Below are 26,033 nucleotides of genomic sequence, written 5' to 3' on the forward strand. Positions count from 1 at the left end.
ACTTTAATAAGTACTTACTCATTTTCCAATGATACAAACAAAATTTGACACTCCAGAAGCAAATTTTATGGTCAACTCATCTACCCATACTAGTTGTGGGATCCTCATGCTTTGGGCCTAGAGTTTGTGGTGACAGTTTGTGGACTGTAGAGAAAAAGTAGGTGAAGGAAACACAGATTTATCTCTTGAATTGTTTGATCAACAAAGAGATAGGTGAACTCTAAATACCTAAATCTACTGGATGATACTCTTAACCCAGAGACCCTAAAGACTCCTCCCCTTCCCCAATTGCTAGGGGTTTCCTTTTTTACTAAGTAAGATTTTCCTAAGATTTCAACACTTGAACTCAATTCATTGGTAGGAAATAGGAAAATGACCATTCACTGTATTAATCTTTAAAGTATTACTTATTTAAATCCTTTTTAAAGGTATTGTTTTCAAGAAAATTTCTTTAAATTCCTGACCTAAGTTATTTTTGTGATATGTCACATCCTGTCACATCAAGTTACCTTACACTGAATGAACAGAAGAAAGGTTATAAAAACTTAGTATGCATACCACCTGACAGGAAAATATTTGCCAATAATTTCTTCTGCTTAAATGAATGCATTTCAAATACCTAGATTATTAACTTGGCAAAAATGTAAATTTCCACAAAATAATGAAATAATCATCTCTTCATATCACTATATATTATATACATTTATGAGTACACCTAGTTCTGGGTAAGAAAAGAGTTTTGCTACCAACAGTATGTTTCTCTTTCACATTTTATCTTCTGTCTTCTCTCTGAATATGAATGTATGAGTACAAACTTGTTTTACTTCCTTCTTAGAAGCAGTTTTAAATGGAACATAGTAACTAGTACAAGTGGAATTTAGTCAGAAAACAAAAAAGAATGAATAGAAATTTAACAGAAAACTTGTACTGGAAGTATTTGTGGAGCTTAAAATACCATTTGTTATATTAAAAAAAAAGCATTATGAAGATCTAAATGACATAGAATAGCTCCAAACACTTTTATTTGTGGTTACTGAGGCAACCAGAAAGACATTCAGGTAATATAAGAATAAAGAATTTTTCTGACTTAGGAAAAGTAATCACCCTACACACCACACACACACACACACACACACACACACACACACGCACACACCCCTATCTCTAGCAATGTAAATTATTTGGCTGTAGTAAACAAATTTACTAAACAATGCTTACTCCTCTTAAATATTTTATAAATGTAGCTTTAAGTCAAAATATCCACTGAATGAATAATTCAGTTTCCTTTAGTTCTGGAAGAATTGCATGAGTTTCCCATTTCACAAGTAAAGGAGCCACTTAGTTCAAGATCTATAGTAAAAAGTATTCTGTTCTACATTAGTAACATAACCTGTTTTCTTAACACACAAAGGTATTACGGAGATTGTTGAAACAATGCTCAAAGCTACTTTCCTGCACAGTGGTATCTGAGTGGTGAAAAAAAAAAAAAGTGAGTGGTGAAAGCACTCACTTTTATTATACTTTTAGTATAATATGTAAACAGAGAGAACTAAGAGAACCTTTCTTACTATCTTATTTATACCAAACTTTTTAAAATCAAGCTCTAATTAAAGTCAGTAACAAGCAATATTATGGCAGCAAGGAATAGTAAACAGCAGTAGACTTCAAATAAAAAGCAGAATGGCAAAGTGATCAGAGCATGCAGTTTGCAGTCCAGTGGGCATGATTTTAAATTTTGCCTCTGACACTGGGAGTTGCTGTGTCCTCATTTGTAAATGGGAAATTGTGGGATTATTGATATAAAATATTTGTTATACTTCAGACTAGTCAGATTGACATATATTACCACTTATTCTTTAACTTTATGGTTTCATTAGTTATTCTTGATCTTACATATGAGACCTCAAGCAAGATTCCTTCAAATCAACATAATTTACTATTTTGACTAATAAAACAGAGAAAATTGGAGACATCTGACTCCTTTCTCAAAAGGAGAAAAATGGCTAGGCGCAGCGACACTTACCTGTCATCCCAGCTATGCTGCAAAGCATAAATAGGAGGATCATAATCTAGTCTTCCCGGGCATAAAGCGAGACCCTACCTCAAAAACAACCAACAAGGAGGGCTTGGGCATGGCTCAAGAGGCAGAGTACCTGCATAACAAGCGTGAGGCTGTGAGTTCAATCCCCAGTATAACGTTCCCCCTCCCCCCAAAAGAGAGAGATAAAATAGGGTAATAACAGCCTAAATAGTTTGTTTGCACCTTTCCCTACAGGAAAGCACTATTACATTATTATCTTGCTTAGTAACTGTCAGCTTGTGACTAGAGGGGTTCTGAACTGTTAACACCTTATTTCAGAATATAAGGGCCCAATATTTCAGAACTCAAAGATGTGCTAAATATTTAGGTGATAGAAAAGTTTCTCTTGAAAATAAATACCAAACTTTGAGGAAATCATTATTTATGGTAATTAAGAATTGGTATTATTTAATACATCACATTCTGTGACTGACAACATTATTTACCACAAAGAAAAGAACAAAGATATGATCATTGCATTCTTGGGAATTTAACTGAAAACCTTATATCTCTTAAGTAATACACTCTTGTATAGACTTCTGTAGCCAAGCAAAGCAGTTAGTAGTCTTTGATGTGCTTATGTTTATGAAAGCTTTAGAATTATGTCCTTAGGCAATGATGCCGAGAGGTAGGAAGGTAGAGATCAAAACTGACATCATGTCATGATAAAGGAAGACAGGTGAAGTGGAGTCAAAAGTAGGATAGCATGAATACATCTCCCATGTCAAACAGGCAAAATAATGTAACCTCTCAAGCACAGGATAGAAGTTAGTTAAGCCCAGTTTTAATTGCAGAATTGAAAAACTTCTTTTGAAGCTTAATTTTAGAATAAACTTAAATTAAGAGCAAATTTTTACCTTCATCCATGTATCATCTTTTGGGTATAATTTCTATATACATTTACAACAGACCATGATTTTAGTAAAACCAAAAAGTCATTTTAGGAAGGACAAAACTTACTAAAATCAAGCTTTTGAATGATGTTTTAATGATTTGGGATTATTCTGATGACATACCATTCAGAAAAGCAAGATAAACAATGACTCCAATTTTATTAAATACATGAATAGAAAAAAGAGGAAGTAAACACATGAATTTTATCAGTTATCTCTGGTTCAAAATGAATTATCTTTATCTTTATACTATGGCCTTTATATTATGGTCTTTGAAGTTCTCCATTAAGCATAAATAAGCTTTTATATCAGAATTTTAAAATATATTTTAAAAAGAGATGGCAACATAAAGCTACAGCTTTTTTATAGCAGAATATCTGAAAGATCATATATAATAAATGTATTTGGAAATATAATGCATTTGGAAGAATCTCATAATATGCAAATGCTACAGTCACATTAAGTTCAGCTGGGATATCTTTTATATTTCCATTTATCTGCATATATGGATTATATAAAAGAAGTTGTTTCTCATTTTTCTTTTCTTTTTCTAAACAGTATTCTTTGAATTTCATTGTAAGAGATGAACTGCTAGCTGTCCCCTTGAGTGGCTTTTGTTTTTATAGTAACAAGTGCTTTGCTGGGCACATGATCACTCCACTAAAGATATTTCCTAGACGTTCTTACAGTTAGTGTAGCCTTAAGGCCAGGTTCTACCTAATGGGATAAAGCTGAAGTGATGCATAACAACTCCTGGGTTGTACCCTGGGCAAGAATGGAATTTTCCCCCCTCCTTTTCCCTCTTTCCTGTAGACCAGGATGCACATCTTCAATGATGTAAATGAACGCTATGCCTTAGAGATGACAAAGCAACACAGAGAAGGATCCTAATAATCTAATAACTAGCATGTTTTCCCAGTCCTCAGACACATCTCAGGACTGTTAAGAAGGGAACAGAGTTCTTTGTTAAGTTACTATAGCTTGTGGTTTCTTATTTTATGACAGCTTAGAATGTCTCATACCTAATATTTAATTGGCATTATAACATCACTGATATACCACCAATGAAGTTCTACACCAAGGATAAAAGTGCAAGAGAACAGATTTTATTTTAGTTTGTATTATAGTACAGACTGATGTCAGTCTAATTTCTCAGGCTGATACTGGAAATGACACAATTATAAAAATATAATCTTTAAAGGAAAATCTTATTGGATGTCCCTTCTTATTACTTTCCTGACACAAATTACTTATTAAATTCCATATTTAATAAAGAATGCTAAAACTTAAATAGGAAAGAATTAAGGTTTAATCAAGAAGAACCAATAAAGTCTTACCACTCAAGAATGTTTATTGCTATAATCATATTTTGATTTTTAAAGGCAATACCAGTAGCTAATCATTAGTATGCTTTCACATCTGCCAAATACTGTGTAAAACACGAATGAACTAACATAGTCTCATAATAATTCACAACACAGGTACTAAAAATATCATCTCCTTTTGAAGAGGAGGAAACGGAGGAACAGAAGGTAAGTTACCTAGTCAGGATCTTACAACTGGTAGTAATAAGTCTGGTGCCAAAGTCCATATTCAGAGTTTTACCATAGAACATTTTATAATATCCAGCTCCAGCCATTTTTGTAAATTCTTAAAAGTTTATCTCTGACATTTAACACCATATAACATCTGAGATTAGACAATTAGAGACCAGAAATACTTGAAATAATCAAGTAGCTTAAAAATCACCAAGCATTCAATATAGGTCAACAAAATTTACACTGCCTTCATTTACACTTATAATTACACTATAAAGGAAATACCAGCTTTTGCTTTATAGTATTTGTATTTTTTTTCAAAATGATTTTACATCCATAATCTCATTCCATTCATTTCCTTCATTTTAGCTCTATCTCTTGTCATACTAATAAGCAATATAATAAAAATTTGCATATAGTACTGAAAAGCAAGGTGAGAAAGAATATTTTAAGTTTCTTACTGTTACTATCAAACACTTAGTAAACCTAATTTTATGTTTTATAAGCATTAAGCATATGGATATATGTGTCATGTAAAAATTGACTATCACTTTTTCCCCTACCAAACTACATAAACATTAGTATGTTTGACTGAAATGCACTTTGTATGATTTATCCTATATAAATGAGCAATATACCAGAAAACAAGACAGCTGGAAAAAGACACAAAATAACTAAAAAGGTAGGCAAACAAACATTGCAAATTTGTACTTTGTATACATAATAGTATATATAGTTTACTTCACAAATTATATTTAAAAACAGAAATTACCCAAATATCCATCAAAAGTAGAATTAACATAATTGTAATTTGTCATATATTATAATACTGTTATATGGCAATAAAAATGAAAGAATTACAACTAGAGGCTAGCAGTACAGCTCAGTGGCAGAGCATGCGCTTAGCATACATACAGCTTGGATTCCAAGCTTTAAAAAAAAAAAAAATTACAACTACCTGCAATAATATAAAAGATTCTCACACTGATAGTGTTGAGTAAAAGCCAAACACAAAATAATATATGATTCCATTTATTTAAAGTTTACAGAAAAAGCCAAACTAATCAATAGTATTATAATAGTCTGGAAAGTTGGCCTGGATATAGTACCTTGAAGGAGATATGGAAGAACTTCTGGGGTATTGATAAAATATTACTTGTCCTGGACACTGGTAGCAAGAATGTGTTCACTTTGTAAAAATTCATTGAGTCATGTACTTATGATATATGCACTTTTCTGAATGTATGCTATATTTCAATAAAAAGTTTAAAAATCACAAAATTATTCAGATTATCATCATACAACTTTTCCTTTGGCAACTCTTGCTTTTAACTGTGTTGACAGCAACTATGTGTGATACTTCTTTTTTTATTTTTAACAGATTCTCCCATTTAGACTAAACTACTGAAATACTCTTGATATCTTATATAATTGGCCTCTTGCTTACATCAACGAGTGCCTTTGAAAGCCAAAGATTTAATCATTTTTTGCTTTGGGAAAAGTTTGAGAGAACAGTGAATTAATTGAGGGATCTGAGAGAAATTAGCTTTCCCTGCATGATATGGACAGTAATGAAGAGCTGGGCAGAGAGCACAATGAGGCAACTAGGGATTCTTTCTTAATCCATTTGGAGTTTGACTGAGTCACTCAGTTTCTGCAACAACAGAGGGGTAGAACATACATTTAAGGTTAACCTCTGGCTAGTTACTAATGTCAATACAATGGAATCTTTATCAAGGGATAGTAATCTGGATCAAAGAGCTGAGAAAAAGGGAATCACAGGGCTTCAGTGAAAAGGCATTTGGCAGAAATGAAGCAGAAAAGGGGAACACTAAACTTTCTGGCTAGGAATTATCAGCAGACCACAGTAACCTGATCAGAGAATATACAGGGCACAAAATGCATCTTGGTGAATAGTGGAATTTCTTCATCTTTCTAAAATTTTGTAGTAATTTCTTCATATTCTCTTCCATCCTTAATACCTTCAAATAAGTACTTATAATGCAAAGATGGCCATCATTATATCTGAAACCCTGGTAGAAAGGCAGGGTAAGGAAAATTCCCATAAATTGGCTATGAACTAACATCTTGCTGTATTTTCCTAAATGGCTAAAGATATAGGGAGAATATTTGTATCCTCATCATATGACATCATAATTCCTATTAACATGGTATGGATTCATCATTTAGTTAAAAATGACTTCTCAACTTTGATCACAAGATAAAAGCAAGTGCACACAAGGGAGATATGAGGATAGGTAAGACACCTAAAAAATTAGCTAGCATTTGTTGCCCTCAGCGCAGAGAAACTAAAGCAGATACCTTAAAAGCAACTGAGGCCAATAGGAGAAGGGGACCAGGAACTAGAGAAAAGGGCAGATCAAAAAGAATTAACCTAGAACGTAACACACATGCACAGGAAATCAATGTGAGTCAACTCCTTGTATAGCTATCCTTATCTCAACTAGCAAAAACCCTTGTTCCTTCCTTCCTATTATTGCTTATAGTCTCTCTTCAACAAAATTAGAGATAAGGGCAAAATAGTTTCTGCCGGGTATCGAGGGGGTGGCGGGGAGAGGGAGGGGGTGGGGTAGGTGGTAAGGGAGGGGGTGGGGGGAGGTGGGAGACATGACCCAAGCATTGTATGCACATACAAATAATAAAAAATTAAAAATTAAAAAAAATGACTTCTCACAACAAATACAAATTGTGCCTACCTCATAGAGTTGTGATGAGGATTAAATTAGTTGGTATCCGTAACTGAAAAGAGTGTCAGGCCCACAGTGACATTCCTTAAATATTAGCTGCTGTTAGCAGTATTACTATAAGGAAGCACATTAGTCTTAGTAAATAACCAGATATAATGTTACAGTTTGAATATGAAATGTGCCTGCAGCTCATGTGTTGAACACTTGATCTCCAGCTGGTGGTACTATTTTGTGAGGTTCTGGAAACCTAAGCAGGGAGGGTCTTGTTGGAGGAAGGAGGTCACTGTGGGTGTGCCTTTGAAGGTTATAACTGGTCTCCAGTCCCTTCCTCACTCTCTGCTTCTTGTCCATGGTGATGTGAACTGCTCCACTCTTCTTCTTGGCTGCCAGATGGTGAACAACCTCTGTCCCATGTTTCTACTACCATGATGAACTATCCTACTATGGGCTCTGAGACAAGTGACCATGTACTGAACTCTCTGAAACCATGAGCTAAGTCTTTCCTCCTTTTAAGTTGCTTCTGTCGGGTATTTGGTTACATGGATGATAAAGCCAATTAACACACTAACTAAAGTTCTTATCTAACATTGTATTAAAAGTGAATAGTCCTTATCCATTAGGAATGGAGATTTTAAAATGATTTATGCACCTTTTGGGTTCAACTTGCAACTCTCTTGGAAGACTGAAGAATAGAATTCTGACTGGTAAATAATTATCAGTTCTGGTATGCAGATTTAGGGCTACTGTGGTGGCATGGCTTTGAGGACCCTTCAGTACCAACTTGAAGGCTGGGAATCTATGGTAGCAATGTCAAAGATAAGCTAAGAACTGGTCCCTTTGGCTGCAAACATTATCACAAGAACAAAGCATAAGATGACCCATCAGTGGAGAGGCTTGCTCTAATACTGTCAAGCACTTAAGAGTGGGCACCTTCATGTTTCTAGGAATTCCATAGAGAAATGAATTCTATTACAGTCTTTAGAATCCTTTGTATAATGCAGAAATAAGAAATACCATAAGAAATAGGAATTGTGATGGCCAAGTACTAGCAGAGTTAGTGACATTCGATAAACTGAGTTTAGCATAAAGGAAGTTCATGTTGATATTATAATGTGTTTTTAAACCTTTTATTTTTCTATATTATAAGGTTTTAGATTCAGTCTAGGCTTCTGATCTGTCTTCTTTGAAATACTACATTGTAAAGTGACTCTACTAGCTTCTAAACAAAAATAAATCACCCTAAACCTGAATTCCCATGTGAAATTCCATTAAAATATATGATATATATATCATATCTGTATGTGTGTGTGTATATATATGTAAAACATGTTCGCATATAAATAATGGTTTATAAGTTTCTGTGTTGATTTATAACAGCACTGATGATAATAAGCTCTTTCCTCAAAAGTATCATGAAAAGAGTAATATCCTTTTACTTTTTGTTAAACAAAAAGTAAACTATAGCAAAATCACTAGTTATCAATTGTCACAAAAATTCCAACTTGTTCATCAGTATTGTACTATTTATCAAGGCTCAATATTCTTTATTTAAAAGGCATTGTCTTTACAAAGAAAGTAATTCAAATTAACCAACCATGCCCTACAAACATAAATAGAAATGATACGGAGTAAGTATTGATTAAAACAAAAAGCACTTTTAAAAAAAGAAAACAGCATTAATTCTTACCAACTCCAGAGGTTATTGATTCTGCGTCAATGTCACTAGCTCTTTTTCTTGCCACTTCAGCTAGTGCCAATTCACCCTTATCTAGGGCAAAGTAATGGATATCCTTTGGAAATAAAGGAAAATAAAAGATTAACCAAAATGAATCTTAGTCAAGTTACAAAGGAGGTTTTGAAAGAAAGAAACCTCACTTTTGAAATTAAAAAACAGACATGGCCAATGAGTTTTGTATTTTAAATTATTTTGTATTTTAAATTTCTCAATATTCTTTTCCAACACAAGCATATTTTTTAAATTGGAGACAACAACTGTGACTAACAGCAATTATTTGACTAAATTATTTTATGCTGTGAAGGGAAAATACACACTTTAAATAAACTGACATACTGAGTTTTTATCAGGGAATAAAAACTTTATTTGCTATTTTCTTTGGTGAGAATTTAATATCTAAGAGAATTTTCTTCTTTTTTTTTTTTTTAGACAGGTTCTCTCACTATGTTGCCCAGCCTGGTTTCAAACTCCTAGACTCAAGGGATTCTGCATCAGCCTCCCAAGTAGTTGTCCTATAGGCACAAGTCACTGCATTCAGCTCTGAGGGAGCTCCTTCAAAATTTAATTGTGTGTTATATTATGCCAAGCTCTATACAGGGGATATTACTCAGAATTGTTTTTTATTTTTATATGCCTGAGATATATTTGTTAGTACTATTAATATTTTTAACTCATTCAATCAACAAATAATCAGTGTTTACAAGTACTGGGCACTGTTCTGGAGTATACAGATCAATTACAATACCAGTCTTAAGAAACCTTGGGTCCAGTGGAGACAGACAATTATAAACCAACAATTAAGTACAAAAATAAAAAGTGTGATCAATTTTATGGCAAATATGTGCACAGGTTGGAACCAAAGAAAGGAACTGGTCTTTGATCTGAAGTTTGAAGGGTGAGTAATTACACTAGGAGGGAAAAATGAGAAAAGGTAATAGAGAATGAATGACATTTGGTGCATACATGCAGAGAAGCCTGAGAAATACAGCTCTGTCAGGCAATAGCAAGTCTTTAAGAATGGAAGAAGTGTTGGATTGTGGGAGACACCAGTGGAAAATAATACTGAGCAAATAGTTAGAACCACTAAAATGAACTCAGACTCTTTTAGGTATACAACAACCCCTGAATTATTGGAATGAAAACTTTACTGTAATAAAAATGGAAAAAGAAAATGAACAGTCACTTTAGGGTGAAGAAATAACTCTGAATGGCCTGTAGTCATGAAAAGATATTTAACCTTGTTATTCAAATAAATGTAAATTGAACAAACACAATTTCTGATTTCTTTAATTGTACAAATGTATGGAGTACTGTGTCATAATTTGATACATGTATACAGTACATGATGATCAAATCAGGATAGTTAACATTCAAATTGGATCAGTTTGAGAAGTTAATGATACTCACTGGTTGCAAAGCTTTAGGAAAATAGTCACTTACATTCACTTGAAATAATTAGTTAAGACTTTGTAGGCTCATGCCTGTAACCTCAGCACTGGAGAAGCTAAGGATTCTAAGCTCGAGTACAGCCCAAACTACATAATGAGGCTACATGGCAAGACCGTATCTCAAAAATCAAAACCAACCAAGCAAACAAAAATTTGATAGAGCATGGGTCAGCAAATTACGGCCAATGGTCCAAACCTAGCTTGTGTTTGTATAGTCCTCAAGTTAAGAATGGTTTTTACATTTTTAAATGGATGGAAAAACTGTGCTCAACTACTGTTATTGAACTTTGAATGGCTCTGGAATTAGATTTTGTTGCAGATTTGAAAATGATTCAAGCTAAAATTATAAGGCAAAACATTGCTTATATATGAAACATACTGTGATAGAGTCATTTCGATGAGAACATTGTTTGAATTGCACGTAATGTCAGGCCTACACTGTCAAAAGTCTTTTTCAAGTGATATCTTCATTCCTACACAAATTCCCAGCAATATATTCTAATTTCAAACTACAGCAGCATTTTTCAGACCTCTATGATTATATAAAGAAAATTTCCATATTCCAAAATCCACTTAGCTGTGCAATTGAGGAACTTTAATTGGAAGTGATTTGCAATGTAATGACATGCTAAAAGGCATTCTAGCCTTTTAGCTAATAGAATTCTAAAAATGCCTTCCAATCTGTGAATATGCTCAATTAAAATCATGTGCTCATGCACTGATACCAGTATTTAGCACTACCTATATATCTGGGAAGACATTCGCAAAGGGGAAATTTGGAAAATCTCACTGTATATCAGCACTAGCAAATGGGTTACAAAAAATTGTGCTCAATGAACTCAATTTTATATTTTTAATTTAATCAATAAAGATTTACAGAAATCTTTCTCTGCTGTAAGATAAGTGCCTGTATAATAATAATCTCAGTTTTGCCTTTTTGCCTACAAACGTAGTATTTGTTATCTGGCCCTCTGTAGAAAAAATTTTCTGGGCCCATATTTTAACAATATATGAGTCTAAAATTCCCATAGTCTTTCAAGAAATCTACCTAAGGAAATGAAAGGATAATGTATGCCCACAACTAGTGATTAAAGTACTGTTTACAACAATGAGAAACTGGAAGCAACTTAAATATACATCAATTGAAATAAAAAGGTGGTTTTCCTCTAATAATTCAAAAGTGGCAAAATACTTTCATAATCGATTCTGGTATTCACTGAAGAAATAAGTAAAAATTAAAAAATATACACTATTGTATTCAATTTGCTAATATTTAAAATTTTGAACTACTTGGGAGGCAGAGACTGGGAGGATCATGGTTTGAGGCCATTCTGGAAAAAAAATTAGAGTGCCTCATCTCAATAGGCACAATCTGCATGTTGATGTGCATGTGTGATTTCAGCTACGCGAGAGGCCATATCTAGGAGGATTGTGGTGCAAGTCCAGCCCTGAGCAAAAATGCAATACCCTACCTGAAAAGTAACTAAAGCAAAAAAGAGCTGGGGGCATGGCTTAAGTGGTAGAGCACCTGCCTAACAAAGCATGAAGCCCTGAGTTCAAACTTCAGTATGTTAATATTTCTTGGCAGTACTGGAGTTTGAACTCAGGATCTTGAGCCATTCTGCCAGCCTTCTTTTGTGTTGGGTATTCTCGATAGGGTCTCCCCAACTATTTTACCTGGGCTGGCTTCGAACCATAATCCTCCTGATCTTTGTCTTCCGAGTAGCTAGGATTACAGGTATTAACCACCTGTACCTGGCTAGGGATCTACATTCTTAATTAAGAATACTCTGAACAGAGCCAGGCAATGGCGACTCACGCCTGTAATCCTAGCTACTCAGGAGGCAGAGATCAGGAGGACTGAAGTTCAAAGCCAGTCCAGGCAAATAGTTCAGGAGACCCTATCTTGAAAAAATCCTTCACACAAAAAAAGGGCTGGTAGAGTAGCTCAAGGTATAGGGCCTGGGTTCAAGCCCCAGTACTGCAAAAAAAACCAAACAAACCTCTGCTGGGTGCCAGTGGCTCATTCCTGTAATCCTAGATACTTGGAAGGCTAAGCTGGGGAGGATCATAGTTCCAGGCCATCTCACCAGGAAAAAAAGCTGGATGTGGTGGTGTGTACATGTCATCCCAGCAACATCAGGTAGCATAAAATAGGAGGATCGTGGTATAGGCCCACCTGGGCAAAAAGCAAAATCCTATCTCCCAAAATAACCAGAGCAAAAAGAGCTGGAGGCATGGTTCAAGTGGTAGAGTTTCTGTGTTGCAAGTGTGAAGCCCTAAGTTCAAACCCTACACCACCAAAAAAATAAACAAAACAAAAAAACTGTAAGACTTTCTTTACTTGGATTAATCTTTTTTATATCAAGGTTATACCAGCCTTATAGAATGAGTTAGATGGCTGTTTTGGTTTTCTGTTCTCTAGTACAATTTGTATTTGATTCTTCACTGAAAACACACAAAAAATGCAAATGTTTAAGAAGAAATTACCAGCCATTATTGAAGGACATAAATAAATACCTGATTAAAATACAGGTATAGACCTGCTTATGTTTGGGAAGACAATCCATCATAAAGATATCAATTCTGCCCCCAAATAATTTATAAAATTCAGTGGAATTCCAACCAAAACCCCCTCAAGCTTTCTCATGGAACTTGACAAGTTTATCTTATAATGCATGTCAAAACAAATGGTAAAGAATATTCAAGACTTACTTTAGTGAATATTAAGACTATAGAGCCCTGATGTATAGAAATATAAACCAAAGGGGGGCAATATGTGTGTGTGTGTGTGTGTGTGTGTGTGTGTGTGTGCGTGTGTGTTGTAAGTGTTGATTTAAAGATTGGTTCCTCACAAATTATTTCTGGAACATTTTCTGTCTCACTTTCTATTTTTTCAACTACTTTTGTGATTTTTCCCCTTATTTTTAAAATAGATAGAGGATGTTAATTTGAAGGGATAAACATTAACACTTCTTAAATTAATATGTTGCTACCATGATGATCTAATATTTTTACTCTTTGTGTTGGTAACTCACTAGCCTATTCACTTGCTGATCCACTTGTGAGCTTCATCACTGTTCAAGTAAAATGCAGTAGCGAATATCTCCATATAATTCTAGGCTCCACTTTATAAGAGACTTCTAGTTATCTATATCACCTTCCAATTGCCTGTCTTCTGACTTTATGTTTTTTTAAAAATTTTAGATAGTTTTAGCTTTGGAATCTAGTTTAAATGTTAGACTTATACAGTTACATGCATTCACAAACCTCTGGAAAATATTACATTCTGAATGAATTGAGAAAACAAAATACTACATGGCTATGCATTTCATTTGCATATCCTTTGTCTGAATGGGCTAGCACATAGAGGAAAAGAAGGACATGCAATAAAGCTGAGCAAGACTAAGGATAAAGTACTGTTAAGACTGAAAGCAAGAGACCAAGGTAGTCAAATTCACTCCAACTTCAAACTTAACTAATTAGCTATTAACAAAAGAAACCAATAAATTATGGAATGTCTACCATGTTCCAGATGCAGAGGTGAATTTACCATAAAGCTAATGAAGCTTAAACTTTATTACTTCTTGTTTGTATAGTTCCTTTCCAGTACCTAATTTCATGTTAAAGAATTTAAATTCCTTTTAAGAAGTATTCCTTAGCATGGTATGGCAGTACATACCTGTTAATTCCAGCACTCAGGAAGCTCAGGCAGAAGGATTGAGCATTTGAGGCCAGCCCTGGTCTACATAGTAAGACCCTGTTTCAGAAAAATGGAGTATTTCTTAAATTATATATGCTTCAGGTCCTTTAAAACATGGATCTACCCCTGGCCAGATGCCTATCTAGCAAGGTTTCCATAGACTAATGAACCTCATGCTTAGTTGTTTAGTGTCATGTGTCTGGATGACCCAAATATGTGCTACCTATATGAGAATCACTCCCTCCCCAAACCCACACTGACAAAAGTAAAAGAAATTAATAGACAAAGTAAAAGAAAAAAAAGATGCATGCAACTAGAAACCAAAGACAGTAATGGTAGAAAGTTATAACAATTTTAAGTATACGTGCATTGAAAAATCAGCACCCTTACATGTAATTTTACTACCAATACAACTCTGGATAAATTTCATCATCTTCTGAGTATTAGCTATCACCTCTGTAAAGGGAAAAATTTTAAAAAAAAGAAAATCCAGCACTTAAATATATAAAGCAAATATTAATGGATATGAAGGGAGAAATAAGCTCCCATATAGTAGTAGTAGACTTCCAGTACCTGAATGTTGGACAGATCAATTAGACAGAAAATAAATAAGGAACCATTGTATCCAACAGGTATTTACAGACCATTTCATTCAACAGCAACAGAATACACATTTTTTTCCAAGTGCACATGAAAAATTCTCCAGGATAGATCATATGTTAAATCACAAAACAAATCTTAACAAATGTGAGAAGAAAAAAACATATGAAGAATATATTCCAACCACAATGGCATGAAACCAGGAGTCAATAACAAAAAGAATCTTGGAAAGCTTATAAATATGTGGAAATGAAACAACATACTCCTGAACAGCCACTGGATTCCCACATGCAGTAGGAAACGGGGTCCTTGTCTCATATCATAAACAAAAATCAACTCAAAGCGGATGAAGGGTAGGATCTTAAAACTGCAAAGCCACTAGAAGAAAATGATATTATGGAGAAAGCCTTATGCCCTTGGCCTGAGCAGTGTAATGTCTTGCGTAGGACTTAAAAGTACAGACAACAGTAGCAATGGACAAATGGGATTCCATCAAACTAAAGAGCTTCTGTACAAAAAAGGAATCCATTAGCAGAGTGAAGAGACAACCCATGGACTGGGATGAAGTATCTGTAAATCATCTAGATTTGGTTATTACATATTTATTCATATATTCAAATATCAAGTTGTCCTTTATAAATATACATAATTATTACATGCTAATCAAATATTTAAAAATATTTAATGAAATGGAACTATTAACTTCTCTGAATTGATCATTACAAGTATTGAATTACCCCATAATTTGTACAATTAAAATAATAATAAGTTAAACCAAAAGCATATAAACATAAAAACAACACAAAATGTATAAGAAATTCAAACCACTTAATAGCAAGAAGACAACATGATTTTAAAATGGGCAATGGATCTGAACACATTTCTCAAAAGAAGAGATGTGAATGCCCAACAGATAAATGAAAAAGCTCAACATAAGTATTAGGGAAATACACATTAAAACTGCACTAAGATATGACCTCACACCTGCTAAATGGTACTATAAAAAAACATGAATTATAGCAAGTGTCAGTGAGAATGTGGCAAAGAAGAAACCCATATTCATTGTTGGTGGGAATATCAATTAATACAACCACCTAGGAAAATAGTGTGGAGGTTCCTCAAAAATTAAAACTGGGATTATCACATGATCCAGCAATCTCACTTCTGGGCATATAGACAAAGGAATTAAAAGGCATGTAAAGATATTTGCACTTCCCAGGTTCATTTCAGCATTATTCACATTGCCAAGATATGTAAGAAATAAATGGATGAATTGGAAAAGACCATGTGGTATACATACACAATGGAATACTATAGCATTTTGTTTTGGTGGCACAGTAGTTTGAACTCAGAGCCTCATACTTGCTAAACAGGTGCTAACACATAGCCACTCCACCAGCCCCAAATTTACAACATAATATTTTTTTTAAGTGGGACTGGGGTTTGCCATAGCCTTTTAAAAGAAGGAAATATTTTCATAGATGACAACATGGATGGAACTACAGGATCTTTATCTAAGTGGAGTAAGCCAGGAGCAGAAAGACAAATATAGATGAACTCACTTACATGTGAAAACTATGAAAAGAAATGGGAAAAGAGAAAATGTTGATCAAAGGGAACAAAGCGTCAATTAGACTAAAGGAATAAGTTTTAGTGATCTATTTTACTATTATAATAAAAATGTATATTTCCAAATTGCTAAAAGAATGATTTTTAATGTTCTCACACCAAAGAAAGTTGATGAGCTGATGGATATGTTAATTAACTTGACAGAATCCTTCTTCAATGTATAAATATATGAAAACATCATGTTGTACCTGATAAAATTAAGGAATTATTATTTATTAGTTAAAATAAGAAACGAACCTGGGAGGGAAACACAAAGACATACTGGATGCTGTATAGTCCTTACTTTTTGCTTTCTTGTTCCCTTTTAGGAGACATTGTTTAAAGTAAAATGTCAGTTGAAACTGACAAAATAGATGGCTATAGGTTTGAGAAATGTCATACTGACAATTCTCAACTTTTAATACTGCCCAAATAGGATTATGTAATTGCTGGATGGTCATATTAGAAAAGTGTTACTAACTTGGAAGCAAATCTTCAGAAGAATAAGCCAGTTGGTTTCTATCATTCTCAATGACAATTTTATAATTTACCATTTGCCAATTTGACCTATATTGTTATCATCATTTAGCACTATTAAGTATAATTAGCATGGAGGCCTAACCTCACCACAGTATGCCCACGTTGCAGGACAAGGAGTCACAGGAGCCTTTCTGCAATCTTAGGATTTAATACTGAAAACCAGTGAGTAATTGGTTTTCTTCTTGCTTATTTCTCCCTTTTTGAGTTGGAATGCCTATCCTATGCCTGTCCCACGGTTTTATTTTAGAAGCAGGTAACATGCTTAGCTGGAGGAACTTGCCTCAGGATGAATGGGCCTTCAGTACAAACTACATTATTCAGGTGAGACTCAGGACACTGAAATTTTGAGTTGGTACTAAATAAGTTAAAACTTTGGGGAGGCTATTAGGATTTGATGAATGTATTTTGTCATGTGAGAAGGACATGAAATTTCAGGGCCAATAATGGAATGCTATGGTAGAATGTGCCCTCCAAAGTTCATGTATTGGAAACTTAATATTCAATGTAACAGTACTGAGTGTGAACTTTAAAAGGTCAGAAGAGCTCTTCCTCATGACCTAATATATATAATCTGTGCACATATATAATACAAAATTCTATATATTATTCTAATAATTTTTAAAAAATCTTTTGGTATTTCTAGATACTAGTATGGAGTGATACCCAGGATATACTAAGTTAAAAAGTATATATTGCCAAACAGTGTGTTCAGTATCCTACATCCGACCTAAAATATGTGTATAAATATGTGTATATACGTGTGTATATATGCATACATAGTTATATATGTACATATTTTAGTTACATATATACATAATTCTTTCTATAAATGGAGGAAGACCAAAAGCAAATACAAGTTAACAACCAAAAGAAGAGGAAAGGAATTATGTGAATAAAAGATTGAATCTAGGCCTCTCTGAAATCTGACTTTAGAACCATGAACATTTTTTACACAATTATAAAATTAAGTTAAATTAAGATAAGTAGTTCTCAAAAATCAAACCCAAAATTAAATAAATGGGCTTAATGGCATATTAAGTTGGTGGCATAACTACATCAAAAATTATTTCAAGTCAGTTGAAACATAGACGTTGTTGGGTCTGGGGACCTAAAGGACAGATGAGTGAGTACCCTATCCCCCATGGAGAGCACTATGAGCCCTGCACTCTGAGAAGGAGTCACATGGTCTCATATACATTCATTCCTACACCCTGAGGAGGAGATACAGGACTCACAAATCTGCCACAGGACTGGTAACAGAACACTCTCAAGGTTGTTTCCCCCAATAAGGGGCAAACAGACCAGCTCATTGAAGAGAGCCCACATGCATGAATCCACGGCTAATGGAAAGAACCCACTTAACCTTTACTCTAACCCAGAGTTAAAGCATCCATAAAAAGCCCCAGCCTTCACCTGAACAGGGAGCCACTGGTTTCCAGGCTCTACTGCACTGCTCTAGCTGTAGCCTTTTCTTTCTCTAATAAATCCTACTTTATATGCTGAACTTGTTGTCACAGAAATCAATCAGCTGCCTCACGAGCTAATTCTTTGGCCTGTGAAGGCAAGAACCTTCGACACTGGTTCACAAAAGTGTGGTTTATTCCTTGCAGGATATATCTAAGGACAGAGGAAATACAAAGAAATGTTAAACTATTTTTCTATAGAATCATTCCAAAGCTTTTTTCTGCAAATGTTTAACTGCTATGGTTTAAATATACACGGTCCCCCATTGTAAGGTATTAAGAGGGTGCGACCTTAATCTAGCTATGATATGTAAAGGTTGGGGCCTTTGGTAGGTAAGGGCTGGGGGTGTGGCTCAAATGATAGAGTACTTGCTTAGCACACAAGGCTCTGGGTGCAATCTCCAATATCACACACACACACACACACACACACACACACACACACAGTTTAAAGAGTTTAGATAAGGTTATCAGGGCTCCCGTGATTGAATGAATACTGGTGGTTTTCTAAGAAGAGGAGAGAGATAAGTAGATATACACATATATACATTACTTCCTGTTTTGTGCCATGTGATGTCCTGGACAACTTGGACAAGAAGGCCATTACCAGATGCAACTCCATAACTTTGGACTAGAATTAAGAGTTAAAGTAAAGTCTTGCCCAGTATGTGGTATTGTGTTATTACCAAAAGAAAATGAACTAAGACACAAACCAAGGTCATTAAATTATAGCCTGTGAGTGAAATGCAGCTCACCAAGAGTTTTTATAGTAAAGTGTTATTAGAACACAGCCATATTGATTTGTTTACATATTGCCAACACTGCATTGGAAGTACAATTGCAGAGATGAATAGTTGTAGAAATGATGTGACCTGCAAAGCCTAAAATTTTTACCACATGGCCCTTTACAAAGTAAGTTTGCTAACTCCTGTTCTAGCTCGTTCCCCTGGAGTATAATGACAAACTCAGTGGTAATAAGTTCTCAGTCTGAGAACTCTCACCCTGTGTTACTAGAAGAAACCAGAATTACTTGGAGATATGGCTGATTCCAGGTTGTCAGTACTGCTGGGGTCATAGGACTCAGGAGCCAATTTGAAGGGGCTTCAGGCCACTGATGAGTATACCATCTGTATATTCTTTAAATTAATTCAGCATAATCTAGTTCTTACAACAGAAAATTATAAAATACAACTTCCAGGAGGACATACTAGATATGAGGAGTAAGAAAATGTAACTCTGACCAGGAGAAAAACTGAACACCCGAAACAGACTCAAAACTGGTAAAGATGATGGAATTATTAGAACAGAACTTTGAAAAATTGGGTGGTATTTTTTAAAGAGCCAAAGTAGAGATTGAAAATACTATATCTGAAATGAAAAATTCACTGGATGGGACAAAGAGCAAATTGACACTGCAGAATAAACAATTGGCGAACTTAAAACAAGAGAAAAAAAGCCAAAATGAGGCACACAGAGAAGACTGAAAAGGAAATGAACGAAGCCTCAATGATCAGTGGACTACATATATGAGGTACTGAAGTTTGAACTCATGGCCTCATGCTCTCATGCTTGCTAGGCAGGCTGTCTTCCACTGAGCCATGTCTCCAGACCTACCAGTGCACATTACTAAGGACACAAACATAAGGATATGGCAGGAGAAATAATGAAAAAGAAATGAACAGAGTCTTAGTAACTAGTTGACAATATTAAGTGGCATAAGTGTAACTGGAAGCCCAGAAGAAGAAAAAAGAAAAGGGTGAATAACAACAAAAAGTGAACAGATAATGACTGAAAATTTCCAAATACAATGGAAACTATAAAGGAAAGATCTACAAGCTACAAGTAAGATAAATGCAGGCATGCACACATACCACAAAGATACAGCATAAAGAAACTATTGGAAACTAGTGATGAACAGAAAATCCTGAAAGCAGCCAGAGACTTCTTATGTACATAACAAAGAAGTAAAATCATACACTTATCATCTGAAATTATGCCTGCCACTAAACAACATCTTTTATATGTTGGAAGAAAAAAATAATCCAAACTATCAATGAGGAATTCTATTCTAAACCAAAATATCTTTGAGAAATGAAAGTTATACAAAGACTTTCAAAGATAAATAAAAAGGGCCAGGGATGGTAGCATATACTTATAATCACAGCAACTTGGGGGGTAAAGCTTGGGAAGATCATGTTTGAGGCCAGCCAGGCAAAAAGTTAGTGAAACTCCATCTTAACCAATAAGGACCAAAAGGTTCACATGTAGGGAGCCTGACTAGCAAGTGCAAGGCCCTGAATTCAAATCCGGTACTGTCAAAAATAAAAAAAGAAATTTATACTCCACCTCAACTAACAGGCCTGGTGACACATGCCTGTTATTCCCAGCTTCATGGGAGGCATAGGTAGGATTGTATTCCAGGTAAACCGGGCAAAAACACAAGACCCTATACAAAAAATAACTAAAGTAAAAGGAGTAAAGTGCCTACCCAGCAAATATAAGGCCCTGAGTTCAAATTCCATACTTCACTAATAAGAAATAAAAGTATAGAGACCATATCATTAAAAAGCCAGAATAACAACAACAACAAAAAACTAAATGTTATTCACTCAAAAAAAAAAAAAAAAAAAAACACCAGATGGATACTTTGAATGATATAAAGGAATGGAGAGCACCAAAATGGCAAATGTGTAGAATAAATAAATAAAGACTTAGTCTAGAAAATTAAGAGCTAATTGTTTCATCAAAAAAGGGCTGGTGGAGTGGTTCAAGTGGTAGAATGCCTGCTTAGCAAATGTGAAGTCCTGAGTTCAAACCCCAGATATAGGGCTAGGGAATGTAGCTCAGTGGTAGAGCACTTGCCTATCATGTGTGAGGACCTAGCACCACCAAAAACCAAAAAACAGTAACAATGTATTATGGCATGTATTTCCAATAGAAATAAAATGAATGACAATAACTCAGAAGGTAGGAGTGGATCTATGTTGTTCCATGTTCTTATGCTACATGTGAGATGATATGACTTAAAAGCAGATGGTCATAACTTAGAGATGCATATTGTAGATCCTAGAGCAAGTGTGTATCAATGGACACACAAATAAAATAAAGAGGTATGGTAATAAGAACATAAATTAGCAACTTCAAACTATACTACAGAGCCATTGCAATAAAAATGGCATGCTACTGATACAAAAACAGACATGAAGACGTGGAACAGAAAAAAGGACCCAAATATGAATCCATGAAGCCCACCTAGTTTTTGACAAAGGTGCCAAAAACAATGGAGAAAAGACAGCCTCTTCAACAAATGTTGCTGGGAAAAGTGGTTATCTGCCTGCAGAGAACTGAAACTAGACCCATGTCTGTCACCCTGTACAAGTACCAACTCAAAGTGGATTAAGGATCTTAATACCAGACCTAAAGCCTTGAAGCTTATACAGGAAAGAGCAGGGAATACACTGGAAGGAGCAGGCATAGACAAGGACTTCCTTGGTAGAACATAAGTGGCTCAGCAACTAAGAGAAAGGATGGACAAATGGGGCTACATGAAATTAAAAAGCTTCTGCACAACAAAAGAAACGGTCTCTAAATTAAAGAGGCCACCCATAGAAGGGGAAAAAAATCTTTGCTAGCTATACATCAGACAAGGGACTGATAACCAGAATCTATAGGGAGCTCAAAAAACTAAACTCCCCCAAAATCAATGACCCAATAAAGAAATGGGCAAATGAACTGAACAGAACTTTTTCAAAGGAAGAAATCCAAATGGCTAAAAAACACATGAAAAAATGCTCACCATTCCTGGTCATAAAGGAAATGCAAATCAAAACCACACTAAGATTCCACCTCACTCCTGTTAGAATAGTTAGCATCAACAAACTGGTGAGGATGCGGGAAAAAGGAACCCTCATATACTACTGGTGGGAATGTAAATTAGTACAACCACTATGGAAAACAGTAAGGAGACTTCTTAAAAAACTAAAAAATAGATCTGCCATATGATCCAGCAATACCACTCCTAGGGAAATACCCAAAACAATATGAGTCAGCTTACAACAAAGGCACCTGTACACCCATGTTTGCAGCACTATTCACAATAGCTAAGCTATGGAAACAGTCAAGATGCTCCAGTACTGATGAATGGATTAAGAAAATGTGGTATTTACACACATTGGAATTGTACTCGGTCACAAAGAAGAATGAAATTTTGTCATTTGCAGGTGAATGGATGGAACTGGAGAACATCATCTTAAGTGAAGTTAGTCAGGCTCAGAAGGCCAAAAGCCACATGTTCTCCCTCATATGCAGATTATAAACCTAAAACAAATGCAGCAATATTATCAAACATGGGTCACACTAAGGGGAGGCCACACATGGGAAGGGATAGGGCAAAGGAAGGAAGCCAAAAACCTGAATGTGGTTGATGTACTCACTGTATAGGAATGAATATAGAAATCTGAAACTGGCCAGGGCCACCATGGGAAGGGGTCTAGGGAGGAGTGAAGAGGACTGGAAGAGATGAACCAATTGGGGTTATAACACATATATGCATAGGAACAACAAGGAATCTCCCTGTGTAGCTATCTTTATTTCAAACTAGCAAAAATGTCATGTTTCTCTTTTTACCTTTTATGTTTTTTCTTCTACAAAATCAGAGAACAGGATCTGGGTCGGTACAGCTGGGAGGGGGAAGGTGGGATGTGGAAAGGGCTAGGAGAATGAATACAGTGCAAATAATGTATATACATGTATAGAAATGCAAAAATGATACCTGTTGAAACTGTTTCAGGAATGGGGGTGAGATGGAGGAGAGTAGTGGAGTGAGTGAATTCAAGTATGATATATTTAATACATTGTAAGAACCTCTGTAAATGGTACAATGTACCCCCACCCAGCACAACAATAAAAAAAGAAGATAAATTAGAATACCAAAAATATCCTCAATTCAAAAGAAGCATGAAAAAAGGAAAAATGGGGTAAAAGACAACAGATATGAAAAATAACACTTAAATCTAATTATCTTAATAATTCTATTAAATCAAAATGATCTAAAAAGTCCAATTAACAAAACAGAGATTGTCAATTGGATGACAAAGAATCAACTACTGTGGAAGACCCACTTTAAAAACTCAGATAGATTGGAAATAAAAGATTAGAAAAAGACAATATAAATATTAATCAAAAGAAAGCTGAAATGTCTAATAATGAAAGACAAGCAGACTTCACAAGAGTACTATTATTACAAAAAAGTATATCTGATGATAAAGAGGACCAATGGCATCACAATACTTGAAACAAAATTTCAAAGAACTAAAAATAGAAGTAGTGAAATTTGACACTAATGTTGGAGGTATAAACCCTCATCTCTAAGTCATTGATAGAACACAGTCAGTAGGACATAAAATATAATGCTATCAAGCAAGCAAACCTAACTGACATTTATAGAATACCATGTAGCAACAGCAAAATATATATTTTTTTCAAGTGCACCTGAACATTCAGCAAGTCAGTCTATGTGCTGGGCCATAAAATAAATCTCAGAGTATATTTTGTGTACAAAGGAATTAATTCAATAATAAAAGTCAATTGATAAAGATATCTGAAAAATCCCCCAAAGACTTGGTATTAAACTTTTAAGTAGCCTGGGGATCAAAGAAGAATCACAAGGGAAATTAGAAAATATTTTAAACTGAATGAAAATGAAAACATAACATATCAAAGTTAATGAAATTTAGCTATAGCAGTGCTTATAAGGAAATTTCTAGCTTTAAATGTTTATACTATAATGGAAAAAGATCTAAATTGATCATATAAGCTTTCATTTTACGAACTTAAATAAAAGAACACACAAATAGAAGTGAGGAATAAAAATTAACAGGGAAATCAATGACATAAAGCAGAGGCCACCAGAATGGGCTAATGTACCAACTCTGGCCCATTTCCTGTCTTGTGTGGCCTATAAGCTTAGAAGAATTTTTATGCTTTTAAATGGTTGGAAAAAAATTCAAAATAAGAATATTAAAGAAAATTATATGAAATTCTGTTTCTAGTATGCGAAGTTTTATTGGAACACAGACTCAATTCATTAATGTTTCATGGGTGGCTGCTTTTCTGCTGTAGCAGTGGAGTTGAGTAGAAGTAACATAGACTGAATAGTCTGTGAAGTCTAATAAAATATTTACCACTTGACGTTTTGGTGGTACTGGGGTTTGAACTCATATTATCTGTTTTTTTTTTTTAAACAGAAATTTTTTTGCTAACTCTTGAAATAAAACATGAACAATCAGCCAGGTGTGGCAGGGCATGACTTTAACCCCAGTACTTAGACTGAAAGGAAGATTGCAAATTCAAGGCTAGCCTGGGCCACACAGCCAGATCCACTGTTAAAAAAGACAATCAATAGAGAAAACTTAATAAAATGAAAAACTAATTATTTGAAAAGACTAGTAACATTGACAAACTTGTAGTTATAGTGATAGGTTAAAAAGAGAAGACACAATTTACCAATATCAGGAATGAAAGAGGGAGATTGCTGTAGATCCTACATACATTAAAATGATAATAAAGGAGCAGTAGTAACAACAAATTTCACATAGTAAATGAGTTGGGCAAATTCCTTGAAAGACAGTTTTGTAAAACTGATTTCAGAAGAAATAGAAAACTTGAATGGCTGTATGTAAATTTACAAAATAGAATTCGAAGTAGAAAACTTCCCACAATTCCAGGGCCAGATGGCTTCTCTGACAAATTCTATCATTTATAGTACAAGACTACTAGTTGTACACATACTTTTATGAAAGGAGAAGGAATAGGGAGAGATGTTGGTCAGTTGCTCAATTGATCAGGGAGAGCAGGAGGAAGAGAAGGGAGAGAAAAAGGGAAAAGGACACTGTGCAATGCAATTTATAACACCAATACAACAATGAAGAAGGAATGATAGATTATCTTTACTCCAAACCCTAATAAAACAATGGATATAGTCAGTGATCATAGATTTCTATCAAAAGAATCACGTGGAAAACCTAGACCTTTATAATGACTAGATTAGGTTAATCAGGCCTGAGCCCATGATCAAATGGAACATCACAACAGAGAAAACATTACATTATTTGTCTCCTGATAGAGGCATACAACATCTATGAAACATACATGTAGGAACACATACACACACATACACACACACACACACACACACACAGACTGGTTTATAGGATACACAGGAGACTGAGGAACACATTAAGAACTCCAAAGATGTGTATTTGTCACAATTCAGAACATGGGAAACTTCAGGACAAAGGGCTTGGTTTCTTCAGCGAAACTGCAAGAAAGTGAGGAAAAGAAAGGTAGCTAGAACTCAGATTAAAACGAACATAAGAGAAACATCAACCAAATGTAACACCGGCTAATGCTTGCATCCTGAGAGAGAACCTAGGTATTAAATTTCTAAATAAATATTTATGAGATAATCTGGTAGATTTGAACATCAGTTGGGTATTTTATATTTAAAACCTATGGTGAGTTTTTCTGGCTATAATAATATCTGTGGTTATGTTTCTTTTAAAAAAAGAGAATTCTTTTAGAGACATACTGAAGGATTTACAAGTAAAATATACTTCAAAAAAATCTCAAACAGGATGTAAGGTGGTGGGAAGTGAAAATGAATGTGTTTAGTCATGTATAAATAATTGTTGAAGTGACTCGTATACAGTGATTCGTT

General features: G+C 34.7%; 1 protein-coding gene across 12 annotated transcripts in view; it reads right to left on the minus strand.

Annotated features, from left to right (window-relative positions):
* Positions 1-26,033, minus strand: part of Wdpcp (WD repeat containing planar cell polarity effector) — a 373,249-nt gene that overhangs the window by 117,166 nt on the left and 230,050 nt on the right. For 11 of the 12 annotated variants that reach the window (XR_012439708.1, XR_012439707.1, XR_012439706.1 and 8 more), the window contains one exon: positions 8,907-9,009. Coding sequence is in view for 9 of the 12 variants with exons in the window: in XM_074049846.1 (XP_073905947.1) it covers positions 8,907-9,009 (103 nt within the window). In the remaining 3 variants the exon portion in view is untranslated. Of the gene's footprint in view, positions 1-7,223; positions 7,334-8,906; positions 9,010-26,033 lie in introns of those variants that run through there. The other variant, XM_020161670.2, reaches the window with a different exon arrangement.

This window comes from Castor canadensis, chromosome 12 (assembly GCF_047511655.1).
Source record: "Castor canadensis chromosome 12, mCasCan1.hap1v2, whole genome shotgun sequence".
Lineage (NCBI taxonomy): Eukaryota > Metazoa > Chordata > Mammalia > Rodentia > Castoridae > Castor > Castor canadensis.